General features: G+C 47.5%; 1 protein-coding gene across 1 annotated transcript; it reads left to right on the forward strand.

Moving 5' to 3' along the window:
* The first annotated feature begins 1,231 nt into the window (after positions 1 to 1,231).
* On the forward strand, positions 1,232 to 26,687 carry CHMP4B (charged multivesicular body protein 4B). Its single transcript, XM_061375483.1, has 5 exons — positions 1,232 to 1,590; positions 21,081 to 21,258; positions 21,991 to 22,105; positions 22,633 to 22,759; positions 25,876 to 26,687. The coding sequence occupies exons 1-5, from the start codon at positions 1,395 to 1,397 to the stop codon at positions 25,941 to 25,943; spliced, it is 684 nt and encodes a 227-aa protein (XP_061231467.1). The 5' UTR covers positions 1,232 to 1,394; the 3' UTR covers positions 25,944 to 26,687.
* Positions 26,688 to 27,570: the final 883 nt, after the last annotated feature.

Genomic DNA, 27,570 nt, shown 5'->3' on the forward strand with positions numbered 1-27,570 from the left:
GTGGGCTCTGGCAGTCGCTGCAGCGCTGCACTTGGGTCTATTTTGAGATGATGATGATGTGTTTGATGTGTGCTGGAAGGCTCTGATGGAGGCCTGGCCTTTCCTTCCTGAGCCCTGCTTCCCACCAGGTCTGTGTATGGCCAATCTGAGGGTGATGCTGGGAGCTGGTTTTCACCGGTTGTGCTGAGTGTAACGCACGGAGTGGAAGCAGAGCCACAGAACAGCCTCAGGACGTGGGGGCTGAAAGATGCCACCCAGCAGTGCATCTGCAGCCCTGATCCAGCTCTGGGGCAGCAGCACAAGAGGGACGTGGAGCTGTTGGAGCGAGGCCAGAGGAGGCCATGGAGATGCTGTGAGGGCTGGAGCAGCTCTGCTCTGGAGCCAGGCTGAGAGAGCTGGGCTGGGGCAGCCTGGAGAAGAGAAGGCTCCTGAAGGGGAGACCTTAGAGCAGCTCCAGTGCCTAAAGGGGCTGCAGGAAACCTGGAGAGGGGCTCTTTATGCAGTGTGTAACAGAGCTTCCCCTGCGGGCTGGGGGCACAGTCGCGCTCTCGCCTCCTGAGCAGTTGGTTCATTTTCCTCTCTGCCGCTCGGTGCTGTAGAGCACTGCCCGGTCCAATCTGGCTCGAGAGCGCGTTTCCTTGCGTCATTTCCAGCAGGAAACGCTGTTTCTGCCCCGAATCTCTTTATGATTTAACCTCTTTCACCCCAGGCTGTGCCTGGCCGGGGTGTTCTTTACGGACACGCGCCGGGGCCGAACACAAGGAAACACCAGTCGTGTATCCAGTAATGGCTGGGGTGCTCGGTGCATCGGTACCGTGGTCACAGAGCACGGAACGCGTCCGTGCTGCCCCCCAGGTGGGAGCGTGTGACGGGAGCAGGCTGGGTACCACGGAACGATCAGGATAAATCACCATCAATGAAGCAACCGCGGCTCTGGGTTTGAGCAGTTCATGCTGGCAACGGGCAGCTCAGGGCCGCCACCTCGCGCTATCGCGACAGCTCGGTCCGTCGCGACACGTTACCACCACCGCCTGCTCCCGCTAACGTCAGCGCTCCCCGTGACGCCGCTTCCTGGTTCCGCTTGGGCAGACCGCACCTTCCCGCCGTGCTCTGCGCCGCTCTCGGGACGTGACTACAGCTCCCAGCATCCCCTGCGAGCCGCTCCCGCCTGCCTGCGCTGCGCGACTGCCGCGGGGCACGCCGGGAGCTGTATGCGGGGGGCGGAGGGGCGGGCTGAGGCGGGCGGGGTCGCGGAGCCCTGCGGGAGAGCGGCGGCGGCGGCCGGTTCGTGAGGGGGTTCGGAGAGAGGGGAGCGCGTATCGGGGCTCACGGCCGTGCTCGCAGCCCCCGCCTCACACAGCGGCCTCGGCGGCCCGGCCCGACGCGGCGCAGCCATGTCGGGACTCCTGGGGAAGCTGTTCGGGACGGGCGCCGGCGGGAAAGGCGCCGGGAAAGGCCCGTCCCCGCAGGAGGCGATCCAGCGGCTCCGCGACACGGAGGAGATGCTCAGCAAGAAACAGGAGTTCCTGGAGAAGAAGATCGAGCAGGAGCTGGCGGCCGCCCGCAAGCACGGCACCAAGAACAAGCGCGGTGAGCGGTGGGGCCTGTCCCCCGGCAATGCCAGGGCCGGGCTCGGCTGCCCGGGCTGGGGGGGGCCGGGCCCAGGCCCCGCTGGGTGCCCGCAGCCCCCTCCAGTGCTTGCGCCTCGCCCCGCCCCAGCGCGGCCCGTCCGGAGCCTGGGGAAGGGAAGGGCAGCCCTAGTCCGGGGGTGACTAACGCGGGGCCGCGTCACTGCTGCCTGGAACCGTGTCGTAAGGTGCCTAGCTCCTCTGACCGAGGTCCGGGTTCCGCTCCGTGGTGCCTTGGTTCAGAGAGAGGCGAAGTGAGGCCGGGTGTTGCTGCTGTGTGCGGGAGCGCCGGGGAGAGCAACGCACCCGTGCGGGATCAGGCCTTGCTTTACTGTGGTGGTTTTCCTTCTAATAAGAGAAACTTCCTACGAAAACTCTGCTGGATTTGGTTAAATATGCTTTTATTGTCGTCAGGGAGCCCTAAAGCTGTATGTGGCTTGTAAATGGATACTAAAAACTGGTGTTTACTGGTGGAACCTGGTCTTCCCGGGGGGGGGCGGTCTAGCTATGCATTTACAAGCTGTGCTTGATACGCCTAAAGGGGCTACCGGAAACCTGGAGAGGAGCTTTGGACAAGTGCCTGTAGGGACAGGCCAAGGGGAATGGCTTGAACCTGCCAGAGGGGAGACTGAGCTGAGCTCTTAGGCAGAAGCTCTTCCCTGTGAGGGTGCTGAGGCGCTGGCACAGGGTGCCCAGAGAAGCTGTGGCTGCCCCATCCCTGGCAGTGTTCAAGGCCAGGTTGGACACAGGGGCTTGGAGCAAGCTGCTCTAGTGGAAGGGGTCCCTGCCTGTGGCAAGGGTTGGAGCTGGATGAGCTTTATGGTCCCTTCCAACATAAGCCGGTCTGTGTGCTACTGGTCTGCCAGCCCAAAGACAAGAAGTGAGTTGTCATCTTGGGTATTTCACTGCTTGGCTGAGCTTCTTCCTTGTTCTGCAGTGGTTGTTAAAAGTGGTGCCTTCAGAAAAGCAGAGTTTGCTTTGTTTGTGTCAGTGTTGCCCTCTCTGTGCTGGGTGACAGCAGGAGGTTCAGCTCTGGCTGTGTGGCTGTGGCTGCAGCTCTTGGCCAAGTAGCAGGGGTTAATTTACAGTAATTACTGATAAGTTTCTGCTTCATATCACTCCTTTGGTCAGTATTTCACGTGTCCTTTCACACTTCAGAGCAGCGTTACACCAGGGCTGCTGCTCGCACTGTGAGCAACAGAGTACAAGGAGCACCCAAGAGTGTGATTGGGTTTGGCAGCAGGGACTGTGGCAGAGGCCTCACTTCTGCTACCCCAGGTGTTTTCTGAGGGACTCAACAGAGCCTGACTTCAGGCTTGACCAAGTTAACTTCTAAATCACATTTATTGCAACGGTTTTAATAAATCTGAGTTTCTGGTGCAGTTTTGAACCTAAGAGGAGAATTGGGCTTAAAAGAACTAAAATCCATCTCTTTCTACTTTCCCCCTTCTGTAGTTTCTGCATCTTCTGTCTTAACAGTGGTCCTGTTGAACTTCTAAACTTCCCTGTCTGCTGCTGGTTGTTGCGGTCTTCATTGTGCTCTGCTGTAATGTCATCTCTCACTGCCTTTCTGTGTGCTCTGGAGCACTTTGGGCAGTGGAAGGATTAAGTTTCTTTGGGGGTGGAGGAAGGAGCAAAACCTGCCCATTCACTGGCAGGATTCTGGGTCAGGCTAATTGAGGTCTGCAAAAGAACAGGATCCTGGTGAGTAATCAAGGAGCTGTGAAAAGAGAAGGGCTGGGGATGGGCTTCTGCTGGAAAACAAACCCTCTGTGTTTCTAGAGGACTCCTGAAACTAAGAGGCCACCTTTTACTACTGGGCTGCTCTAAAGGCAGCTGATACCTGCTTGCTGGGGAGTGAGGTTCCCTCAGCACAGACTGAGGGGCTGCTCACTTATCCCAGTCACCAGCTGAGCTCCAACACACTGCACTTTTAATATGCAGTTGTTTGGATTTTCCATCTCTGGCTTCAGGCTGGTTTAAAATCCAGGAATTACTTACTTTTGATGCAGAGTCACTTAAATCCATAAATAATTGAAGTGAAATAAAACCTATGTGGTTTATACATACAAGTCTGTCTTTTTAATGGGAACACTTTGATATAGTTGAAATGCTTTAGGTAAAACCAGTCAAAAGCAACTAACCAGAGATTAGTTTTTAAGTTTTAAGCTTCAGGAATCCTTAAGCTTCGTTAGTTCTCCAAGACTTGAGCATTTTACTCCTTCTGTATATATGTGCTGTCCACAGGCAAGTGCCCTGTGGGTGATGTCTGTGTGATGCTCAGCTGGCCAGAAGAACACAAGTGTCTGCAGCGGTGGGGCAGGGAGCTCCCCTGAAAGGTGCCTGGAAAACCTGGAATGCTGTGTCTGTTTTCTCAGAGGAAAGCTGCCTACTGGCACACTTGGGGTGAGGAGAGGAAACGTTCCCTGCTCCACAGCACACTGTGGAATTGTTTGGGTGCCAAGTGAGCCGCGTCTCTAAAGGCTCATTGAGTAATTCCTGCTGCACTTCTGGAGTCTAAGGATAGCACAGAAACTTAGAGGCGCCGGCAGGGTTTTATTAATGATGAACTTACTATATATGTCTATTTTTCATAACCTGCATTTAGGATATCCATGCTGTACAACCAGCCAACTTCTCATGAAACTGAAGTTAAAAGCTTAACTGTCTGGTGTAGATTTCCTCAGTCTGTGCTGTTTCCTGGCATGGGAGGCTTTCAGCATTTACTTGTAAGTGCCTTTTTTCTGGGTCTTCCTGTTCTTTCCTGGCTGCACAGATGTGGCACTTCTGTGACCAGTGTGGCTTCTGAGGGAGCTCAAGTCATTTAAATCTTTTGCTTTTTTCATTCACTCTGATGGTTCCTTCTCATTAGTCCACAATATGGAGCCAGGCTGAGAGAACTGGGCTGCTTCAGCCTGGAGAAGAAAAGGCTCTGGGGGAAACCTTAGAGCAGCTCCAGTGCCTGAAGTGGCTACAAGAAACCTGGAGAGGAGCTTTGGACAAGGGCCTGTAGGGACAGGACAAGGGGAATGGCTTGAACCTGCCAGAGGGGAGACTGAGCTGAGCTCTTAGGCAGAAGCTCTTCCCTGTGAGGATGCGGAGGCGCTGGCACAGGGTGCCCAGAGAAGCTGTGGCTGCCCCATCCCTGGCAGTGTTCAAGGCCAGGTTGGACACAGGGGCTTGGAGCAAGCTGCTCGAGTGGAAGGGGTCCCTGCCCCTGGCAGGGGTTGGAGCTGGAGGAGCTTTAAGGTCCCTTCCAGGCCAAACCTGTCTGGCATTCTATGATAATATCAAAATAGCTCCTGGGGCAGGAAGAGATCAACAGGCTTCAAGTGTTAGGTTGGTAAGAGTCTCCTCAGCTGCTTGTGCAGTGTGTTAGGGAGACCATGGTTATGGCTTTAATGTTCATGGTGGTTTTTATCCATGGTATGAAAAACTGCTGAGAAGGCTGATAGATCTCTTTAGAAGGGTTTCTTGCTAAGATGCAGGTCTATGGTCCCTCTTCTGAGGAGAGCTGGGGTTATGTTGTGTTTTGGAAATATTCAGTGTCCTTTTGAGAGCAGCACACAGTTGGGTGTTTATCTTACTTTTTCTTCCTTTTTCCTCAAGAGGCTCCTCAGCACCTTTAGCAGCAGCGCAGCATGGTGCGAGCATCGCTCAGCCAGTGTGCCCCTGGAGTTCAGATGCCTTGAAAATAGATGTTGCTTTAACAAAAGAAGTGGCAGCTCTGAGCTCAGCGGTTTGGGAGTGCTGTGCTGCTGCTGCAGTCTTTCATTCCGCTCCAGTTTGTCCATATGGAGGTGGTTCATTACACAGGCATACTTTATCAGGCACTCAGACTTCACAAACCAAACCAAACTGCTGGATCTTGCCAAGGGTTATGAAGTTCTGGTGCTCAGTATTTGGTTTCAGCATAGCTCAAGCTGATCTTAATCACTCCTGCTCCAGTTTTACTCCTTTCCTTGTGGCTCTTGCCTGGTCACACAAAGTCAAGCTGCCAGGGGAGCACACGCACATGCAAAGAAGCCACAGGTTAGTTCCTTGATCTCCAACTACTTATAGAACCATACAGCACCGCAGCACTCTCACAGGGAAGAACTTGTGCCTGTTCTATTCTAATCTCCCCTCTGGCAGGATAAAGCCATTCCACCTCATTCTGTCCCTACAGGCCCTTATAAAAAGTCCCTCTCCATATGGGGGGCTCCTTCTCATTTTGAAATGACAATTCCAGAATCTGCTTCTGATGGAAACCCAAAGCTTAAATTATGCCTCGATATTAAAATTACAGTAGGGAGAGGAACCTGACACTGTCCTGTGGGTCCATTTTCATAAGTAGTCCATTCTAGACTTTAGATCAGGGTGAATCAATGCAGTTATGTTCCTGCCTGCCACTAGATTTTGCCTTTTGTCCACAAAGACCAGAATGGGTGACAAGCTAGTATCATGCCAACACGCAGTAAATGCACTCAGGCGTTAGCAGGAGGCTGACATTTCATCATCTCCTGTCAGCTGTGATTTTGTTGGGCAGTGGGTTTAGTGCTCTGGTGTCAAAGTTTCTCTTTCATTGTAATTTAATAGAACATTTTCTTAGCTCTGGTGACTGGGTACACAAAATGGATGCAAACCCACCCCTGTATAATTCAGGCTGTTCCTGGAAAGAGAACACTCCTATGCTCCACCCTGCATGAAATCAAACAAACCAGAGAGCTGGGTGTAGCCTGAAGTCAAAAGCCAGGATTTTATGCCCACCCCCAGTTTACAGTAGATCACAGGGCTGCCGTAGGTAAGTCAGTTCGGCTGATCTGATGGAAAATGTACTGTTCACCACCCCTCTGCCTCTTTTTAATCTGTCACATCAGTCTGCTGCTCTGGGTTGCCTGTTGCTGTGTCTGGAAATGCTGCTTTCAGTAGCAGCTGAGCTAGTTAACTAGAAACTAACTAGTTAGTAACATGCTGCTGGTGCTTGGTGGTGTGGCTGTGGAACCAGCACTGGCTCATGCTGAGTGATGTGGCTGCCAGAAGCTGCCTTGTCCTGCCTGTTCCTCTTGTGCTGGTGTTAGCACTGGCGTGGGCAGTGCATGGGGTGGATTACTTTGCTGATCCAGCCAAAACTGAACTCTTTAAAAAAGAAAAGGTTGTTTTCTGCACTTAACCACATAAACGCTGGGGCTGGCAGGGGAGGGAGCCAGGAATGTGGCTGGAAGGATGAGGGCAGTTCTGCCTGTCCTGCTTGGTCAGCTTAGAGGCACTACTTGTGATAAAATGAATGTGATGTGAGTGTGATCTCCCAGGCAGGGGCCCAGCTGACTCTTCAGTAACACCAGAAGCTCCTGCATGATGCTGTGGGCAGTTTTGTTTAGCAGTTTGAGTAGTTCAGATGTTGCACCAAGCAGGAATTCAAGGAACAGAAAACTGCAGCCTCAGGCCTGACTGCAGGTAGAGACTTGAATGACCAGAGTGGAAGGGCTTAGACATTAATGGATTGCTTCCAAAAATGCTTTTAAGGTCCTGCTTGATACTTGGCAAGAGAAGTGATCTCTGTTTCCAGAGTCAAATACAGTGGACCTGGTTTTGTTTCTGTGATGCTGATGCAGGGGAAGCAGGAGCCCTACAGCAAACATTATCCAGCCCGTCTTTTAGTGCTTCATTCTGCTGTGCTTTAAGTCATAGTCTAATGTGAAATGCATCTTTGAGTTCCAGGTGCTTAAGCATAAACTGGGGCTTCTGCAAGAGGAGTGACAGCAGTGCTGGTTGAGTCCTTCATTGCTGAGATGAATGACTTGAGCATTAGCCACCTCTCTTGGGAAAAGTGTGACAATTCCTCTGTCAGAATAGGTGTTAAAAAGACAGAACTTGTAGTTTGTAGTTCTTCCCTACGTGTGTTTAACAAAGGCTTTTGGAGGCTGCTGGAGTATAGAACAGGAATGGGGGAGTCTCAAACACCTTTTAAAGCAACTTTAAAAAGTGGCATAAATAAAACCAGAACTCCCTGTGTTTCTGCCAGATGTATTAGGAACTGAATTTGATGCAGTACATCCTTCCTCTGTCCCTGTTCTTGTATCACGCCCTGTCAGAAGAGAAATCTGGCATGTTTGCAGCCGCCTACTTTGGTTTTATTACCTTTTTCTCTCCAAATGTGCTCATATTGGATTCTAGAATCAGTTTAAGCTCCAGGCCCAGATACTGAATCCTGCTGAAGGAGTGCTGGTTCAAAGCTGGAATTTACAGGTGATGCGTGTTGTTAACTTGCTGTAACCCCTTCAGGCTTGTGCAGAAAGCTGCTAGGTTGTTTGTCACCAACAGAATTAGTGCTGTGCAGTGTGTATCTGGCCCAGGATGTTACTGTGCTTTGCACTTGTATCATTCAGGCCTGTCAATTCCTTCTGGCTTGTTCTGACTGGATTTTGGTGGGAACCATGTGCTCATACTTGGGCTTCACCTGGGCTGAGCAGTAGGATTGCAGCTGGACCTGCTAGGATGTCAGGGATGTCTGGATGCTGGCTGCTCAAGTACACTCCATGGTGCAGTCTGCACTGCTGCTGGCCACACAGGTCACTGTAGGAAAGGTGCTGCATCAGGGCTTGGAATTCAGAGTGGTCACTGTTCCTTACCTGACAAATTCCAGTGCTTCCAGGCCTGAAGTGATGGGGAAAGTCATGGCCATGCTTCATTGCTGAGCAGGGGATTAACTGAACACGGAGAAGGGAGGGATGGTGTCACACCAGGAGGAGCCTGCAGCCGGTGCTGTCCTTAAAAAGGGTTATTGGTTGTTTTGCAGTTGCTCTTTGGTTTGGCATTCAGGAATGACCTACACAGAAGGGTATCACCACCTCTGAGCTCTTGTAGTGGCCTGTTTTGCTGGACTGAGTGGACAGGTTTGCAAGACTTGCGTTGCAGCTCTGCATGTCTACAGGCCTCTGTGCCTGCTTTTCTGGTAACCCCCTCTCCTGCCTGCAGAGATGCTCTGCATTGCTCCTGGGTGCTTGTTCTTGCTGGTGCAGCAGCAGGCTGGGGGTGCTCTGTTGGCACTCAGTGAGTCTGGCTGGGAAGAGACCACTGTGATGATTTTGGCAGCTTTTTGCTCTCCCCTGTGAAATCCCATCTGTTTTGGAGAAAACAAAGTTGTTAACATTGCCCAGTGTGGTTTTTGAGGCTGCTTGTTCCAGAGACTTTGCATGGGATGTGGTGTGAGCAGGGAGGTTGTAGCCTGACCTGCAGCCAGGAAGGCTCCAAAGGAGAGAGTGTGGAAGTGGGATCTAGAGTAAAATCCTTTTGTTCACTCACAGCACTTAAAACTAGGCGATTTTTGCAAAACTATAAATTGAAGCAGCTTGCATGTTTTCCATAAATTTTGCAGCCAGTTGTCCAGCAAACTGGACACAAGGTACCTGAAACAAAAAGGATGCAGTTGAAGGGTTCTAAATAGGCCACATGTCTGATGTTGATAAACCTTTGCTTTCCCTCAGACAAGCCAAGGCCACAGCACGTGATAAGGAGGTTAGTTCTGTAATCATCCCAGTGGAGTCTGAGCAGAAGCAGCGTCACAGTTGCTGAAGATGTTTGCAGGTGGAGGCAGCTCTGCTTGCAAGGATGTGCTCAGACTGCAGGTGAGGAACCTTCCCTGTGGCCAGTACTGAGGGCAGTGAAATGGCCACAGTGAGCTCCTGCTGGTGGGAACACAGGAGAGCACAAGTTGCCCTAGTGATGCTTGGTGCCTGGCCGTGGCAAAGGCAATAATAGTCCTGCCCATGGTGTCCTTGCACTTGGAAAGCCTGGTTGGAAAAGGTCTGCTGTGGCTTCCTCCAGTTTCACTGTTGGAATGAAGCCTTGCCAACAACCATTTTTATAGGGGCAAATATAAGAATAGGGTAATGATACAGACAGTGGTTGTCTTGAAAGTCTTGTTCTGATTGGCAGCAAATGATGGAAGTTTGGGGTTGTCCAAATAGCCATCCCTTTGGCACACACTGGGACATGCATGCTGATTCTTGTGTGCAGCAAGTGAGGGCTGAGCTCAGAACAGGTTTTCACGACTGATGCATTTCTCATTCTGAACTTCACCTGCCTGTGCTCCTGCAGACCTTTCCCTCCCCCATTTCAGGGAGCCCGCTCAGCAAGTGCTATCAGTCCAACTGATGCTCCATCCTGGGCTGTGCTGCTGCACCTTGCAGATTAGATCTGGAGCCATAACCAGACAGTACCACCTTCCACTGCACCTACTCCCCAGCCAGCAATTGCTTCCGAACAGAGTACAAGATGAACAGGTCTCTGTCCCCAGTCCCTCATCTGGTAGCTGTGATGAGTTTAGATCAAGAATTGGTTTAGATACCAGGTAATCCAAGAGGCTTGGCACCGTGGGCACCACCCTGCAGGCACAAACCTCCTCAGGTGGCTGTGTAACTGCATCTTGAGCTCATTTGGGTTACTGCCATGTTCCTCTATGCTTTCAAAGGCTTGCAGTATCTTTCACTGTAAAACCTGACTTTTTGGAGTCCCTCTTTCATAACATCAGTTGGCTCTTCCACTAATGTGGTGCTGTGTTACGTGTTACCAAACATCCACATTGTATGTGCTTTTCATGGCTTGGCAGGAGCTTATTCAGGTTTAAAGATGTCATGTTTACTTCCAGATGACTGCGCTGAGGTGGCTCGGATGTAGTGGAACTGAAAAGAAGCACAAAGGCCAGGGTGACAGCAACATCGGCCAGTGGTATTCAGAAACTTGCAGGTGATTTTTGGTTAGTTACGAAAAGAAACAAGTTGCTATAAAGCAAACTTCATTGTGGGCTGGCTACGAGCTGTGGACAGTCACTACAATCCCCCCTGAATAACATGTCTTGATGTCATCCCCATGGTGGGCTCAGCATGGGCAATGTCCTGGGAGGAAACCCAGTGGTAGAAAGTCTCTTCTGGGAAATGCTTCCCTGTCAGCACCCTTGGCTCCGGGAGCTGGGTGCTGCTGAAGGGAGCAGGATTGCCACGAGGAAATGCAGTTCTGTGGCCAGTTACGTGTGTGGAGGGGGACTCAAGAAGTACAAGTGAATTTTTTGATTGAAACAAATATGGTTTCTCTTATTCGCTTTAGAACTTCTGGGTTTCTAAAGGTTTGTGGTTTTGACTTCTCCCCCTTCTTCGTTAGTGTTGGAATCTGAGCATACATAAAGTAAGTTTTCATCTCTCCAAATAGCAGAACTTCACCAGATGAGATGTTAAGAGAAGTGCTAAATATTGTGACAGCCTCAACGAAATTCTTAGGCTTGGCAACACTCTAATAGTATTGCCCAAAGCTGGAAAATGCCTGATGGATTTACCCAGGCAGCCATTGGCTTCATTCCCCAGGAACAAAAGGTCTCCAAATGGGTCACCAAGGATAGAATCTTCTGAGTCTGTGACTTAATGGCAAAAACAGTGTTAAGCATAAGGAATTTGGTTGGTTGGGAATTTCCCTGTGAGAAAAGTACAGTTTTATGCAATCCCAGCCTAGCTTGTTTTGGAAGGGACCTTAAAGCTTACCCAGCTCCATCCCCTGCATGGGCAGGGACCCCTTCCACTGGAGCAGCTTGCTCCAAGCCCCTGTGTCCAACCTGGCCTTGAACACTGCCAGGGATGGGGCAGCCACAGCTTCTCTGGGCACCCTGTGCCAGCGCCTCAGCACCCTCACAGGAAAGAGCTTCTGCCTAAGAGCTCATCTCAGTCTCCCCTCTGGCAGGTTCAAGCCATTCCCCCTTGTCCTGTCATTATATTCCTGTGTGTTTCAAGAACACCACTGTAGTCTCAGATTCTGACCTTTGGAAACACTTTCTGCGCTCCACATGAAAATAACTGTGTGTGACTAGTTCATAATGAGGGAGCGTGACAAGGAAGTGCGTTACACTTCCAGCCTTGCATGTCAGCCATGGCATGTGTGACAACATCAGCTGCTGGTGCAAAGGTCGAGCTGATGCTGCTCAGAGCACTGAGCAGTGCTGCAGTCACTAAAGGAGGTGGTGGTTACTGTTTGCTGTGGGTATTGCATGGATCAAAGCTGTGATTGCTGGCGTACTTTTTCCCATTTACATTTTTATAGCTGTTTAGGCCAGGAGTGCTGATATTGTTTAATCTTTTGCACAATAGACTAAATGTTCCAGCACTGCTTTGCTCAAGAGGAAGTTGTAATCTTGTGTTTTAAGTGCAGATAGGACAGAAATCTTCTAAGAAGTTTGGTAAGATTAATGGGATTTATAGCTACCTTTTTAGCTGCTTGTACTGGAAGACATTTTGTGAATTGCTTTAATTTGCCTTTTTGCTTCCTAGGGATTTTTTTGAGACATTGTAGGCACTTTGCTAATTCTCAGTAGAATGAGAGATGGGAGTTGGTGCCTATGATTGAGCTCCTCCACTGCAGGCAAGGCAGCCAGTGACTTCTTACACCTCCTGATGCCTCTTGTTTATCCCAGTTCAGGGGCGGCGAGGGTGCTGGTTGTGATTAAATTTGCTGCTGAGGCAAATGCCAGGAAGACGGAGTGGTATCTTCAGGAGCAGCAAGAATAATGATGCTTCTTTCCGTTGAGCACATTGCAGATGGATACACAGTGCAATGTGCCAGGCAACAGGAAGTTGAGCATCTCAGTCATCTTTAGTGTCTGGGCTTTCTGCTAGAGACCCCTGCATCTGGGGAGCTCCTCTGCAGGTATCTTGCACTCTTTATTTTGGTGTGTCTGATGTTTGGTGTACATAGTAACACGTGAGGCTGCTCTGGAACTCTTTCATCCCGTACGAATACAGCTGGTGTCCTTCTGCAGTGCTGTCTCTGCTGCTGCTATTTCTTCTCTCGTTTGCCAGAGACAAGGTAAGAATTAGACGTGAGATAAAGTTATATTCCCCATCAGTCGGAGTTACTAAGCCATGTGCCTTCTTCTTGTTGAGAAGCCTTTTACTTTAGATATAAGTGTGATTTTTCAGCCCCTATTTGCAGAGGCAGCAACCAGTGGGGTTAAACTCTGGGTTCATAAACACATGGAATTGGTACAGGTCTGGTTTTGAATTCAGTGAAACTCTTCAGTTATATTCCCAGTTTTCCCCAGTGTTCTTTGAAGTAACTGGGCCTCCTGCTCCTCTCAAGTTGAGACAGGTTTTTGCCAGCAAAATCTGGAGTTGACAGAATGTAGAAGTCTTAAGTTCTTCCTTGTTTGTATCTACAGAGCTATGTTTCTACTAGTGATATTTAAGGGCATTAATTTCTGCTAATGATATTTCAAAAGCATTAACCCAGTAGAATTGCTGTATGTGTAAATAGCCCATTAACATTGCTTGTCCTCAAGTGCAGAAGCAGTACTTATTTGTAGGAGGGCTGCTAGTTTTTAACTAAATCACCCACATGTTCATAGTCAGTTTTTCCTCTCTAAATGCAGTACCATGTAGTAAAAATTGTTTTTATTATCTTGCAGCTTCTTACCACAGTGGAGGTTTTTCTTATTTCACTTAAAGTGCTGTAAATATTGCAAGGAAAATAAGATTTATAATGGCTCTGTTAATAATAATTATATACAGGTTGAAATACTTTAAAACCACATAGAATCATAGAGACTGGTTTGTGTTGGAAGGGACTTTAAAGCTCATCCAGTTCCAGCCTCCTGCTATGAGCCGGGACACCTTCCACTAGAGCAGGTTGCTCCAAGCCCCTGTGTCCAACCTGGCCTTGAACACTGCCAGGGATGGGGCAGCCACATCTTCTCTGGGCACCCTGTGCCAGCGCCTCAGCACCCTCACAGGGAAGAGCTTCTTCCTTATATCTAACCTGAACTTCCCCTGTTTCAGTCCAAACCCGTCACCCCTTGTCCTGTCACTACAGTCCCTAATGAAGAGTCCCTCTCCAGCATCCTTGTAGCCCCCTTCAGACACTGGAAGCTGCTTTGAGGCCTCCACGCAGCTTCTCCTCTCCAGTCTGCACAGCCCCAGTGTTCTCAGGCTGTCTTCGTATGGGAGGTGCTCCAGTCCCCTGATCATCCTCATGGCCTCCTCTGGACTTTCTCCAACAGCTCCATGTCCTTCTTATGTTGAGGACACCAGAACTGCACACAGTGCTGCAAGTACACTCCTGAGAGCAGAGTAGAGGGGCAGGATCTCTTCCTTTACCTGCTGTCACGCTGCTTTTGATGCAGCCCAGGATACATGAAATGAAATTCTTACAGATAGCAATTCTTGAGAACAAAGTGGAGTTATTTGGGTGAGCAGTCATGTTTTGCACACAGTGCTGAGAGGAGGAGAGCCTGACTACGTGACTCCACTGTTTTCACTTGTGAATGTGCGCTACTCAAACCATAACACCAGTTCCTGCCTATCAGTCCTGTCGGAGGGCTGGGTGTTCCTCTGGTAGGCAGAATGATGAAACCCTTCTTGTTGTTCACCCTGGACAAACAGGAAGTGTGAAACTGCTGGAATTTCTGAAGGGATCTATCACGGAAATGTGTATCAATAGGAAATTTTGAATAGTAATTTGGAGTTCATCAACTGAAGACTATATAAATAAACCCCCCTCAACGTCAGACAAATATACCCTCACAAAACCCAACCCAGTTAACACAAAACCCCAAAATAGAGGAAAAAAATAGCTTTTTATGTATTATAAAATATTATGTGTTAAAGAGGCTGTTAAGTGGTCTTCAAATGTACTTTAGTATGTGTTCTTTCCATTCAAGTTGTTGGGTGGGGAATAACTTGATGAAATATAACAAGGGAAAGTGTAGAGTCCTGCATCTGGGCAGGAACAACCCCAGGTTCCAGTATAGATTGGGGAACGACCTGTTAGAGAGCAGTGTAGGGGAGAGGGACCTGGGGGTCCTGGTGGACGACAGGGTGACCATGAGCCGACACTGTGCCCTTGTGGCCAAGAAGGCCAATGGCATCCTGGGGTGTATTAGAAGGGGGGTGGTTAGTAGGTCGAGAGAGGTCCTCCTTCCCCTCTACTCTGCCCTGGTGAGACCGCATCTGGAATATTGTGTCCAGTTCTGGGCCCCTCAGTTTAAGAAGGACAGGGACCTGCTGGAGAGAGTCCAGCGCAGGGCAACTAAGATGATTAAGGGAGTGGAGCATCTCCCTTATGAGGAAAGACTGAGGGAGCTGGGTCTCTATAGTTTGGAGGAGATTGAGGGGTGACCTTATTAGTGTATATAAATATATAAAGGGGGAGTGTCACGAGGATGGAGCCAGGCTCTTCTCAGTGGCAAACAATGATAGGACAAGGGGTAATGGGTACAAACTGGAACACAAGAGGTTCCACTTAAACTTGAGAAGAAACTTCTTCTCAGTGAGGGTGACAGAACACTGGAACAGGCTGCCCAGGGAGGTTGTGGAGTCTCCTTCTCTGGAGACATTCAAAACCTGCCTGGACACGTTCCTGTGTAACCTTATCTAGGTGTTCCTGCTCCGGCAGGGGGATTGGACTAGATGATCTTTTGAGGTCCCTTCCAATCTCTAGCATACTGTGATACTGTGATATCCAACTGCTTTTCACTCGGCTGCTGTTGTACTGGGCTGACTCCTCTCTGGGAGCTGATGTTTCTGTTGTGAGATTCTGTGTGTAAAAAGGACCTGCAGAGGTTAAAGTCTGGTGTCAATAGCACTGAGCCATTTTCTATTGCTTTGCCAGTGGAAAAGTGGCATAAATTATTGAAATCCATTTGAAGTGGTCAAAGTTCTGTGCTGAAATCTTTACGAACAAAAATTGGCTCCAGCATCCCAGTCATAGCTGCTGATAGAGACCGTGGTCATATCAAAATGTCACATGGAGAAGCTCATTTTGAGCCTTCTCACTGTCTCGTGATGGATGGCAGGAGCCACCCAGGTAGTTTTAAATGTATTACCTTTAATTTCATTGTAATCACATCCATAACTGCTCTTCCCCAGTGAATACCTCATACCTTCTGCTGAAAACTTTACTAAAATTCAAATAAAATACAACTGTTATCTGCTTGGGGTTGTTTTTTTTTTTTCTGAGGCTCTTTTAAGTGCATGCAATTCATTACGCACATTGTACTTAGGAGCTAGACCACACACTGTGCCTGTTAGTGATAAGGTACAGGTTGTAAAGGTGGTGTAAAATACTGAGTGGTTACAGGCAGGTTTTTGCTATCATCTTGGAAAACAAACTGCCATGGCATGAGCAGATCTTTCTGCTGTCATTGGGTCTGTGTTGGTTCATTAAGTGAAGGTTATCTTAAATGGTAAATTTCTTTTAAATAGGAAATTCAAAGTCTACCACCAGTTTTCTCTGCTCACATCAGTCATCTAATCCCTGGCTGTTGAGCATGTTAGGAGAGTAATTTGTCAGTTTGTTGTAAAATGGTTCAGCAACTACTGTCTTCTCCTCATACTAATGGGTTTATAAGTAATAGGGATATAACATGTAGAGACCTTCAAACAGTCTTCCAGTTGTATTCTAACAGTGCCTAAAGGGGCTACAGGAAAGCTGGAGGGGGCTTTGGACAAGGGCCTGCAGGGACAGGCCAAGGGGAATGGCTTGAACCTTCCAGAGGGGAGACTGAGATGAGCTCTTAGGCAGAAGCTCTTCCCTGTGAGGGTGCTGAGGCTCTGGCACAGGGTGCCCAGAGAAGCTGTGGCTGCTCCATCCCTGGCAGTGTTCAAGGCCAGGTTGGACACAGGGGCTTGGAGCAAGCTGCTCCAGTGGAAGGGGTCCCTGCCCGTGCAGGGGATGGAGCTGGAGGAGCTTTAAGGTCCCTTCCAACACAAACCATTCCATGAAATTTCAAGAGTAAGTTAATCCCAACTCAAAGGCAGGATGCTCTGGGAGGAGAAACTTGTGGTGTCACTGAGCACCTTCCCTGGAGCATCCCTTCACACCAAGGGAAGGCTGCTCATGGGACTGAGTGCTGACCAGACACTGCCTGTCACCTCTCTGTACCTGTTCCCGGTGTGCAGGTTTCTCTGCACCTGAACTCTGGCTAGGCTGGAGAATAAAGGCTTTAAACTTAATATGCGGTCACAGGTCCTGCTAAAGCGGTTCCACAGCAGTTAAAGCTAGCTATTAAATGATGCTGCCTACCTATGTAATTACTATCTTGGCAGCAGTGAAGGCATCATTAGGGGTGTGGAGCCCAAGAGCTGCCTATTCCACAGCTGCCTGATGTGACAGCAGCCCTCGTGAAGAGCAGAGATGGGCCGTGTTGCGCTTGGAATTGAAAGGCACATCCATTTCTTGCATGTGTGTGATGCCAGGGGACATGTTTGTAGCCTGTTGTCTCTGCTTCCTATTCATTTCAAATTCTGGAAACTTTTATTTTTTGGAGAAAAAGAGCCAATGCCATTCCCATCTGGTGAAGTGCTGAGAGCTTTGACTTCAATGAAAGCTTAAATAGGGTTTATTTCTCTTATTGTACCTAAGATTTCAGTAGGGTTTATGCTGATGGTATAGACTCTTTGCAGGAAAAATGGTGCAGCTGCTCACTAGTTTCAGAAATCTGTGCTTAAATAGGAGCTAGAGAGAAAGTAGCTGTAGATCAGAACAGAATCACCTCCTTGGATCTGCACGTCTGTCAGGTACCCCCATCCCATAAGGTATGTAAATTATGATGGCAACATGTGGAACAGCTGCAGGTCTGTTGTCTCTCCTAACAGACTGGTGCTGGTCCTGCATTTCAAGCAGGATTCTGTGTCTCTTCCCTCTTGCTGGTGTCTGGCTGGGAAATGGCCCCTGGCTCCCATTGCTGTCTCCAGATGGACCCTTACTGTAAAAGTTCCTTGTGAGTTATGAGCTGTGTATATTGATGTGGTGTTCATCCAGAAAGAGCTGCAAATTGGGCAGTCAGGCCTCAGAGATGGAAAACTGTCTTAACTGCAATGGTCTTAAACACACATGAGGGTGCTGTAAGGGCTGGAGCAGCTCTGCTCTGGAGCCAGGCTGAGAGAGCTGGGCTGGGTCAGCCTGGAGAAGAGAAGGCTTCTGAAGGGGAGACCTTAGAGCAGCTCCAGTGCCTAAAGGGGCTGCAGGAAACCTGGAGAGGGGCTTGGGACAAGGGCCTGTAGGGACAGGCCAAGGGGAATGGCTTGAACCTGCCAGAGGGGAGACTGAGCTGAGCTCTTAGGCAGAAGCTCTTCCCTGTGAGGGTGCTGAGGCGCTGGCACAGGGTGCCCAGAGAAGCTGTGGCTGCCCCATCCCTGGCAGTGCTCAAGGCCAGGTTGGACACAGGGGCTTGGAGCAAGCTGCTCCAGTCGAAGGGGTCCCTGCCTGTGGCAGGGGTTGGAACTGGAAGAGCTTTAAGGTCCCTTCCAACACAAACCAGGCTGGGATCCTATGAATGTGAGTGTCCTAAATTATCTTGTTTTTTTGTTAACTTTTCAGCTTAATAAAACCTTCTAGTTATAAACAAGAATTTTCCATTAAAAGCTGATTAAGCTGGAAACCCAGCTGAAAATAAATTGCAGGAAGCTGTGATCATCTGAGGCCCTGAATACCTTGTTCCACATTCCTTAGTGCTTTAAGCTGCAAAAAATGGCAATCCCTTGTGTAAGATTTTCCTCAGCACAGAAGCTCATTTATCACTTTGATGTTAATCGACCTGTGCTAAATATTTATTCCAAACTGCCCAGACACAGAAACTCTGTGCATTGCCCTGTGCATAGTGTTGGGGCTGTGAAGCAGTCCTTGCTGCATTTAGGCTACTGAAATAGGCGTTTCATAGAGGAGGCTGAGCTGGAGGAAGTTGAGCAGGAGCAGTGCTGCAGCTTCCACCCAGGTGGGAGAGCTGTGCTGTCTTCAGGGCTTGCAGTGGATCCCTGCTCTGCTGTGCAAGCTGGAGGGCTATGTATGGTGCTTGTAAAAGCAGGAGCCTTGATCTCTGTCTACAAATGATAAATGAATGAAGGAAAGGATTTCTAACACAGAGTGGAGGCTGGCAGTGCATTCTGGTACGCTTGAACTGGTGTGTGTGGGAAAGGGAGGGCATAGGATCACAGTCCTGATACAAGCTCATCACAAGGTCTTTTACAATGATTCTTGCAGTGTTTGGTGTCTGAGCAGCTTGTTTTCAAAGTACATAAGCATGAACTGCAGCTGAACTGTAGCTGTTCTCAGAGAAAGCTGCAGTGGGGAGCTGTACATAAATTGTAGTTTACTTGGGCTTGTCTAATGGTTGTAAAATCTCTGGGTTTGCCAATAATTCTCCATGATGCACAAAATCCGCCATAAAGAATGTCTAATCACTGACACTTCCCCAGCATCTGTCACTACATAACCACAGCCCATTAACAGCTTTATCTTTGAGTAAGAAAACTTTATATATCCTTAATAAAGCCATTAGCACAGAATTAACCAGACTAAATACACCAGCAGTGTGTTACTCAGTATTTTGTGATCTGGCATAAAGCTGGAACATGTCAGATGATGTTTGTGTTGTGCTTGGTTCTGCAGAGCAAATGCTGTCATGTGTTGTACAGAACCCCAGGCCTGTTCCCGCTCCCATCAGATGAGGCTGGATGTTGGCCTGGACCCAAAGTACTGGGGAGATTCACTGGTTGTTGGAGTGAAAGGCAATGAAGGGGCTTATTTTGGGTCTGAGTTCTGCTGAACAGTGGAGGTGACCTGTGCTCTGTAGTTTCAGTGGCTTCTGCTGAATTAACCTGTGTGACTCTGTCCTGGGCAGCCTTGGCAGTGCCTTCACAAAGTACTTCTTCATTCTGTCATCCATCAGTGTAATTCTAAAGTAATCAAATCCAGTGTATTCACAGCTAGTTGCAGAACTGAAGATAAGTGTAGGGTTCTGGATGCCAGGGTGTCATCTTGAAGGACTGTCAAGCTTCTCATGATGGCATCTGACAAAGTACAGAGTGGCTGCAGGACCAGTCTGCTTTTAGGAGAGGAGCTACTTCATGTGTATTATGGGACCATACTCATCATGCCACAAACTTACCCCCTCAGAGCAGAGATGAGGGAAGCTGGCTGCTCTTGGGATTTCCTGCTTCACTCCAGGAGATATGCAGAGGTTTGAGATGTCACTTAGAGATTGAAGGGTCCAAAGCCTTTATTTGCCACCATTCCTGGTGCACGTGACTGAGCTGTGGGAGATCACAACATGGATTTTCAGCAGAGCTGATCCTGTGTCATGTTAACTGTTTCCTGCTGGGAGTCTCACAGAGATGTAGAGCACTGCAGGAATGAAGTGTGCATGTGGCTGAGTTCAGGAACCAGGAGCAGGGCTGGCAGGACAGAGCTTGTGCCCACGCTGAGGTTGTGGAGTACACAGGGGCTTGAAGCAACCTGCTCTAGTTGAAGGTGTCTCTGCCTGTGGCAGGGGGTTGGAACTGGGTGAGCTTTAAGGTCCCTTCCAACCCAAATCATGCTGTGATTATGTGACCAAGACTGTCATGCAGTGGATGAGTCTGTTCGTAACAAGAGGATAAGTAGAAACACCATGAAGGGAAGCTGTACTTGGATCTTACTCCATGTTACACTTGGTGTTGGTCTGTTAGTGCTCAGGGCTTGGTAGGGTTTGCACACACTGCAGCTCCTACCAAAGCTTTTAGCTGCATACAGTGCAGATCAGATGCAGATGCAGTTTGTGTTCACTGACAGTATTTTGGGAACAGTGGGATACCTGTTGCCTGTCTGGGTGTCTTGGGAAGAGCTCGCTATTGCCTTTTGTCATCCATTGGGTCCATACCTGTCTGGGTGGGGTGGAGCTGAGCTTGAAGAAGCCTTAACCTGTGCAGCGAGTTGGACCAGTCCTCCTGCACCGGTGGATCCCTGTTGGGTGTGGAGCTCTGTGTTGGTGCTGTCGTGGGTGGGCTTCTCTTGCAAGAGCTTGCATTGTACGACTGCCTGTGAGCAGCAAGTGGCTCAAACCAGTTTCAGTGGTGGCATCTCTCTTCTCGTGTCCACCAGTAGAGACTGCTGTGTGTACAGGACCTTGGAGTCATAGGGAACATGCACGAAGCTTGTTTTTATAGAAATTCTTCTAGATACGTACAAAATGTGCATTTCAAAGCATTAAGAAGCAAAGCTGAAGAAACGCTTGGTTTGTATTTGAATAAGCTGCTCCTGTAGGAACCTGTTGCAGCTCTGTAACCTCACCTGGCAGCAGCTGCACCAGCAGCTGTGCTGTGATGTGTTGGAGTGATGGTGAACGAGGATGTTTTTAGGTGGCTCAGCTTGGCTACTGAACCTGCTGGGTTTTGTAGTGTAGCCTCTGGTTTGTGGTGTGTTATGAGTGATCCTTGAATAGTTTCTTGGCGTGCTTCTTCGTGTGACAGGAGATGGGCAGCGGGCATTTGGCCACCTTTAAACAGCTTTGTTGAAGGAGGCGAACACAAGGGTTGGTCAGTTTAGTTTATCTAGGAAGAAGAGTGGACAGTAAGCAATAGAATGTGCAGTGTACGCTGTGCTGAGTGGCATTTGGGACAAGATGTGAATGGCTTTTTGGACGTAAATCTCACAAATCCTTCCCTTTTCTTTGTTGTTCAGCTGCTCTTCAGGCCCTGAAGCGTAAGAAGAGGTACGAGAAGCAGCTTGCACAGATAGATGGCACATTATCAACAATTGAATTTCAGAGGGAAGCCCTTGAGAATGCCAACACGAACACTGAAGTGCTTAAGAACATGGGGTTTGCTGCTAAAGCTATGAAAGCTGCTCATGACAACATGTAAGTTATTCCCTTCTGCATCTTTCCGTAGGACCTTTAGTTTGTCGTTTGTTTGAGCTGCTTAATGCCAAGTGTTTCATAATCAAAGGTAGAGCTAGAGGAGCTAAATGTTCTTTTAAAATGCTCTAACTTAAACTAAAATTTTGATATTGAACAAAATATGAAAGCATCATGCTTTCTTAGTTTCCTACACTTTTGTACAGCACAAAGCTGCTGTTTTTGCCCAAAAGAGAACTAGGACCAGTGTAGTCTAAAGCAGATGAGAGGATGCACCAGTTACAGATCCATCTAGTAGCAGTAAGCATTTTCAACCTCAAGGGAAAACTTTAATGTCTTTCTGTGCAGTGGAGTTTGTGTTTGTAGCAGTAATTAAAGGTAAACTGCATTGTGGGAATCTTGTACTTGCTCCAGAAGCAAATTATAGCTGTAATAATGCTGGATGAGGAAACAGAGCAGTTTATTATTAATAATGGTAATGCAGAAGAAAACCTCTTCGTATGAAGGCTTTGTATGTAAATGCTGTGAGCTAAGCTGCAAGGGCAAAGTAAAATACACATGCACAGTTTTGTTGAGATGGGGATAACATTCAGACTTGCATGCAAAGTATATTTTGGGAAAGGACCTTATAAACATCACCGTGGTGTGGTGTCTCTGCAGAACCCAAGAAATAAAGCCTGGAGCGTCTCTTGGGAAAGTGTCTGATTCTATTGAACTCTTTCCTTTCTTTTCCAGGGATATTGATAAAGTAGATGAATTAATGCAGGACATTGCAGAACAGCAAGAGCTGGCAGATGAGATTTCAACAGCCATCTCGAAGCCAGTAGGATTTGGGGAAGAATTTGATGAGGTATGCTTGAAATTTGCCTCTCGATATCATCAAATCATTTATGGTGGAAAAGAGCCTTAAGCTCATTGAGTCCAGCTGTTAAACCAGCACTGCCAAGGCCACTAAACCATGTCCCTAAGTACCACTTCTACATGTCTTTTAAATACCTCCAGGGATGCTGACTCATATGAGAGCTTTCTTTTTAAGATCTGCCTATTGCATGTGTCTAGGTGTAGTTCTAGGATATAAGTTCTCTCCTAGAACCTGTTACTGGCTGTTCTTACAGTGCATACAGCAGCTGTGGTCCTGACTTTCTGCTGAGAATGCTCTGATTTGAGAATGAACTTAGATTCCTTCTTCCCGTCACTGCTTTCCTCGCCCACTGAGAGCTCATGTACAGGAATTCAGGCTCCTTATCTCACTTTGCTCTTATCCTGTGCATTTAAGCTATTCTCTTTAATAATATGACCACCTAAACCTACTTGCTAATAAATATGACTTAAAGTTTCTTCTTTTTTTTTCTTCTTTTTCCTCCTTTAAAACCCTAGGATGAACTCATGGCAGAACTAGAGGAACTAGAACAAGAAGAACTAGACAAAAACCTGCTGGAAATAAGTGGTCCCGAGACAGTACCACTACCAAATGTGCCCTCAATATCAATACCATCAAAGCCAGGTATGGATGGAGCTTTACCAGAAACATCTTGGATTGTTTCAGAGTGTGTTTATTCCAACTGCCAGCTCCTCAGACGTGAGATGTAACTGCAGGCAATGCAGAGAAGTTGCTTTATGAATCACAGATACATCTAGTGCTGTTTCTCCTTGGGGGTAACCTGCCATTCAGAACCATGCAAATGAATATCCATCACAGGAACAGTTATTATCTCTTCTAGCACTACCAGTTTATCCACAGCGTGGGTGATGCTCAGGGTAGAGTAGAGATGTGTTAAAAGGAAGCCTTCTGCCAGTAGCTACTGGCCCAACAGGGAAGTAGTCTTGACAGACATCCTAAAGCAGAAAAAAAGGGAGTGGAGAGTAAATGAGCTCTTGGAATTAGTCCCAGGCTGGTGCAGATTCCCACACTGAGCCATGCTTCCTGGCTGCTGCTTTGGTTTTCAACTTGATCACAGCTTTTGGTTGGAACTAAGCTCAGAGTCCCCTTTGGGGATAGCTGTTGGTGCCTTTGAGATTTGCATATACTCAAGCCAGACAGTACCAAACTATGGGTCATCCCAGTCTTAGAGCACATATATCTTGGAAATCCTAATAACTGTGATGATTTTACATGGGGAATGGGCAGGAAATGTTCATATTTACGCAGGCAGTTCAAAGCTGCTGTTAAATGTGGTCTACTCTTCTATGCACTAGAAGTAATACCTCATGAAATATCCCTGAGCTGGAATACCTCTGGCATGCATTAATGGATATGACACTTTAGTAGCCTATTTTGCTGAATCTGCCTTAGTGTGTGGTGAATAAGTTGTTTTCCTAATGCGTTTACCTAAATAAAAAAAGCCCCAAACAACAGTGGTTGAAGGTAGTCCCAGTTGGTCAGTGTGTCTGTAATTACCTTGCTCCCCTTGCAGGCTTAAAAGGACTTGGGCAACATCAGACACTACCAAACAGCAAGGTTCTACGTTAGGTGGCATGCTGTGAAGCTTGCTCCTTGTGCCTTTATAGTTCTTCTCTTAAGACAGAATTGATTCAGCGTTTTCCTCATTGTGTCTTGGTTGGCAGCATTGCTGACAAGTGATGATGAGAGGGGAGTAGGTCCTATCAAAATAGCTTAAATCTGAGGCTTCATCTAGCTTCAGATCCAAAAGCAGAAGAAATAGATGAAATAAACGTGTGCCTTTTCATTTGATTTCCTAGCTGGTTAAATGTTTTTTGTTCTCTAAAGAGTCTTTGAGTATGGACATTAAACCATACCGATTTGAACCCAAGTATGCCCAAATAGATAATTTTCTTGCATTATATTAGGTAAAGGTGGCTGTGCACTAGTAAGAGGCTTTGTAATTGTGCACATATTTAACTGTACAGCGTAAGATTTATGTAGACAGAGCACTTCCTAAAATAATAAAAATAATACAAATGATGACTGTTTTTGTAGTAAAAATGACGAGTATAAAACTCAGTGTTTTATAGGCTTTATGTTAAGCTGCTTTTGGATGGAAATTAAAATTCCATTGCTGTATTTAAAGGGCATCCTACTTAAATAAAACTGCTCCAAGGTTGATGTCTGGGAAACTCTGGGGTTCTGGGGTGGTGCTGGGTGGGGATTTGGTGTGGCTTTGGTTTTGTTTTTTCAACCTAAATTGTTTGTCACTTAAAATTGACTCAGTAGACACTGGGATTAAAGGTTTGCTTTTGGCCATCATAAGTCAGGCTTTCAAAGTGGCTGCTTCACCTAACAAGGCATTGGAAAGAAGTAATGTGCCTTCTGCAGTGGAGCTGCCTCTCTTACCTACTTTTCAGTCACTCAGTGGAAAATGTTCATGAGCTTCCCTGCTTTTCCAGCTCTCAGGAGCTGTCTGGATTTTGACTTAATCGGTCTGAATGAGAAACTTTCAGCTGTAGCCTGTCAGCTGAGGTGATGTCAGAAGGAATTGAGGGAAAAGCTGGAAGAGCTTAGTATAGCAAACCAAATTCCAAACTTGGACAAATGATAGGTCTGGAGTTTGCCTTAAAGCTGACTCAGTTCTCTCTTACACAGGTGCTTCATTGGGAATGACACAAACCATTTTGAGTAGGAATTGTTTGACTCTCTTTTTTTGCTTTGAAGCAAAACCATTGCAGCTATTTCTGTGTTAAAACCTTTTTGCTCAGTTAATTGTTTGATCTCCAGAGGCTGAATTTGTCCCATTATGGCAAATAGCAGCATTTGCTCCCCTGGAAAGACCAGAAATTATAGCAAGGCAGTGCTGCTCAACATTCCCATCCAACCTGCTGCTAGAGGAGGGTAGTAGCACATACCCATAGTTAGCTCTTCAGCTCCTTGAGGAGCTTGAACTGTCATGAGAGTTGGAGGTCTCCCAGTTCTGTACCTGGTTAGACCAAATCACAGTAGAGTCATAGAATGCCAGACTGGTTTGGGTTGGAAAGGACCTTAAGCTCATCCAGTTCCAACCCCCTGCCATGGGCAGGGACACCTCACACTAGACCATGTCACCCAAGGCTCTGTCCAACCTGGCCTTGAACACTGCCAAGGATGGGGCATTCACCACTTCTTTTGGGCACCCTGTGCCAGCGCCTCAGCACCCTCACAGGGAAGAGCTTCTTCCTTATATCCAACCTGAACTTCCCCTATTTCAGTTTGAACCCATCACCCCTTGTCCTATCACTACAGTCTCTGATGAAGAGTCTCATTTGTTGCCCTATGAAGACTTTATGATGGAATAAGAAATTAAGTTTTTATGGGGGAAATGTTGTAAAATGGGATGAATTTCTGTAAGAAACTGTCCCCCTGAGAAGGACTCAGAAGCTGAAGGCCTGAGGTCTGCAGGAGGCTGATAGAAACCAACAGACACCACTGGTCACGTTACCCTTCATGCAGTCTGTGTTCCTGCATGTAAACCGTTGGTTTTCCACTTGAAGTGGTAACACCAGGAAGTTCAGCCCATGCTGGTTTCTCCAGAAGGCACCTTTTACTTCAGTTCTTGTGTGTTTTTTATCCTATGCTGGCGTTTGGTGCTTCATGGATTGGTTTGGTCAGTGGCATGGAGGCTTCCCTCCTGCAAAGAGTCACATTCTGCCACGATTCTCACTCACTGGTTTCCTTTTAATGTTTTGCAGCCAAGAAGAAAGAGGAAGAGGAGGATGATGACATGAAAGAGCTGGAAGCTTGGGCAGGAACTATGTAACCACAGCAGTAACCGGCTGGCAAAAGACTTTGATTACCTATTCTGGGTGCAAATGTGTTGTGTTGAGGAGAAAGCATAAGCAAAATGTCTTTATCTTTAATTTTAACCCGAAGCAGTGGGAGCTGCATTGCTGTTTTCTGCGTAGCATGGTCTGCAAAAGGAAAGAGAGGGGAGCAGAGGGAATTGCCTGCGGTTTAGACGGTTGAATTGCTGTAAAAAGGTCTTTGCAAAATCAAAGCTTCTGGACTGTGCTGCTGCCACTGCTGGATCTTCATCTGCAAACTTTGGGCCATATTGAATTGAAGTCAGCTGAAAAAAGAACACTCTGTCATTTTAAGTCAGTTTAAGTGTGTCTACAAGTCTCGTAAGGCATTTCCAAACCAGGACAAGTCGTAAGCCACCATCGGCTTCTTATTGTGTTTAGGTGCAAGAATGCTTTAGGTTTTTAGTTCTTTGCAAGTTCTATTTATATCCCTTGACTGATGTGTGGCCAGCCTTGTGTTGTCACTGCAGCAATCTAGTCACTACTCCCATTTCAACTGGTCAGGAGGCTTTGCAATTGGCGGATGCTATCTTGGAAGTAGGGAAGGTTTCAGTTTCAGTTGTACATTTTTCTACCTAGCACTACAGTGTCGATTGCTTTTTTTGTGATAATTCATAACCCATTCAGGTACATGCACACAATTATTTTAATTAAGAAACTACTATGGATTGCACTGTATTAAATATCTCGATTAATTTTCACCGAGGGCTGTTGGTGTCAGTTCTTTTGTGGTGTTTAATCTGGCCGTAACTGACCTGCAGTTTGGCCTCTTTCTACGTGAGTAATATATGGTGTTTGAAGGTAGTTGGGTGTATGTACTACACTTGTAGGGAACAACAGCTGAGCAACACTGCCAGAGGGCTGCTTCAGCTGGTTTACTGTAATGACACTCTGGTCCCTCATGTCCAAATGCCCACACTAAGGAGAAGTCAAAGCTGGATTAATAGTGGAAGCAACAGGTTTAGGATAGAGCTGGGAGCCTCAGCTCTATGTTTTTTGTCATAGCAATGGTATCTGTTGTGCACTGTTCTAACAAATGTATTATAAAGCACTGTTACAGGAGTTCTAGGTGAGCATCTCAAGTGCAGTGAAGTGTCTTAATAGGAGTGTTCAGGTGTAGCTGGGAGAGGAAAAGAAATCCCATAAGCACCCTTAATGCTTTTAAGGTTACTGCTGTAGCAGCTCAGAAACTGTAAGTGAGGGAGCATCAGCTGCCAGCCCAGCTGTGCCTGGGCTGTGATTTCCTTCCTGCTCAGTTAGCCAACTGCTTTAACTAAAGGCAGAACCTGTTCTGCACAGCAAGGGGCCGATGTAGTGATGAGTGTGTGTTGTGATTCCCCTTTACTTTTACCCAGACACCTGGAACAGCCTTATTCTTTACAGCCTGTTTGTTCTGGATTATTTTAATAAATGATGGGGTGGTTTCTTAATCCGACAATTTATTAGTGTGTGTGGGCACCTTTCTGCTTTGAGTATCACTGAATTCCTTGATGCATTGCATTGTATCAGTGAATAGCTGAAATACCTGGAGTAAAATGAAATGGCTTGAACCTGCCAGAGGGGAGACTGAGCTGAGCTCTTAGG

Source organism: Neopsephotus bourkii, unplaced genomic scaffold (genome assembly GCF_033783945.1).
Source record: "Neopsephotus bourkii isolate Nb327-2 ecotype Australia unplaced genomic scaffold, CSIRO-AGI_Nbou_v1 NB_1663, whole genome shotgun sequence".
Taxonomy (NCBI): Eukaryota; Metazoa; Chordata; class Aves; order Psittaciformes; family Psittacidae; genus Neopsephotus; species Neopsephotus bourkii.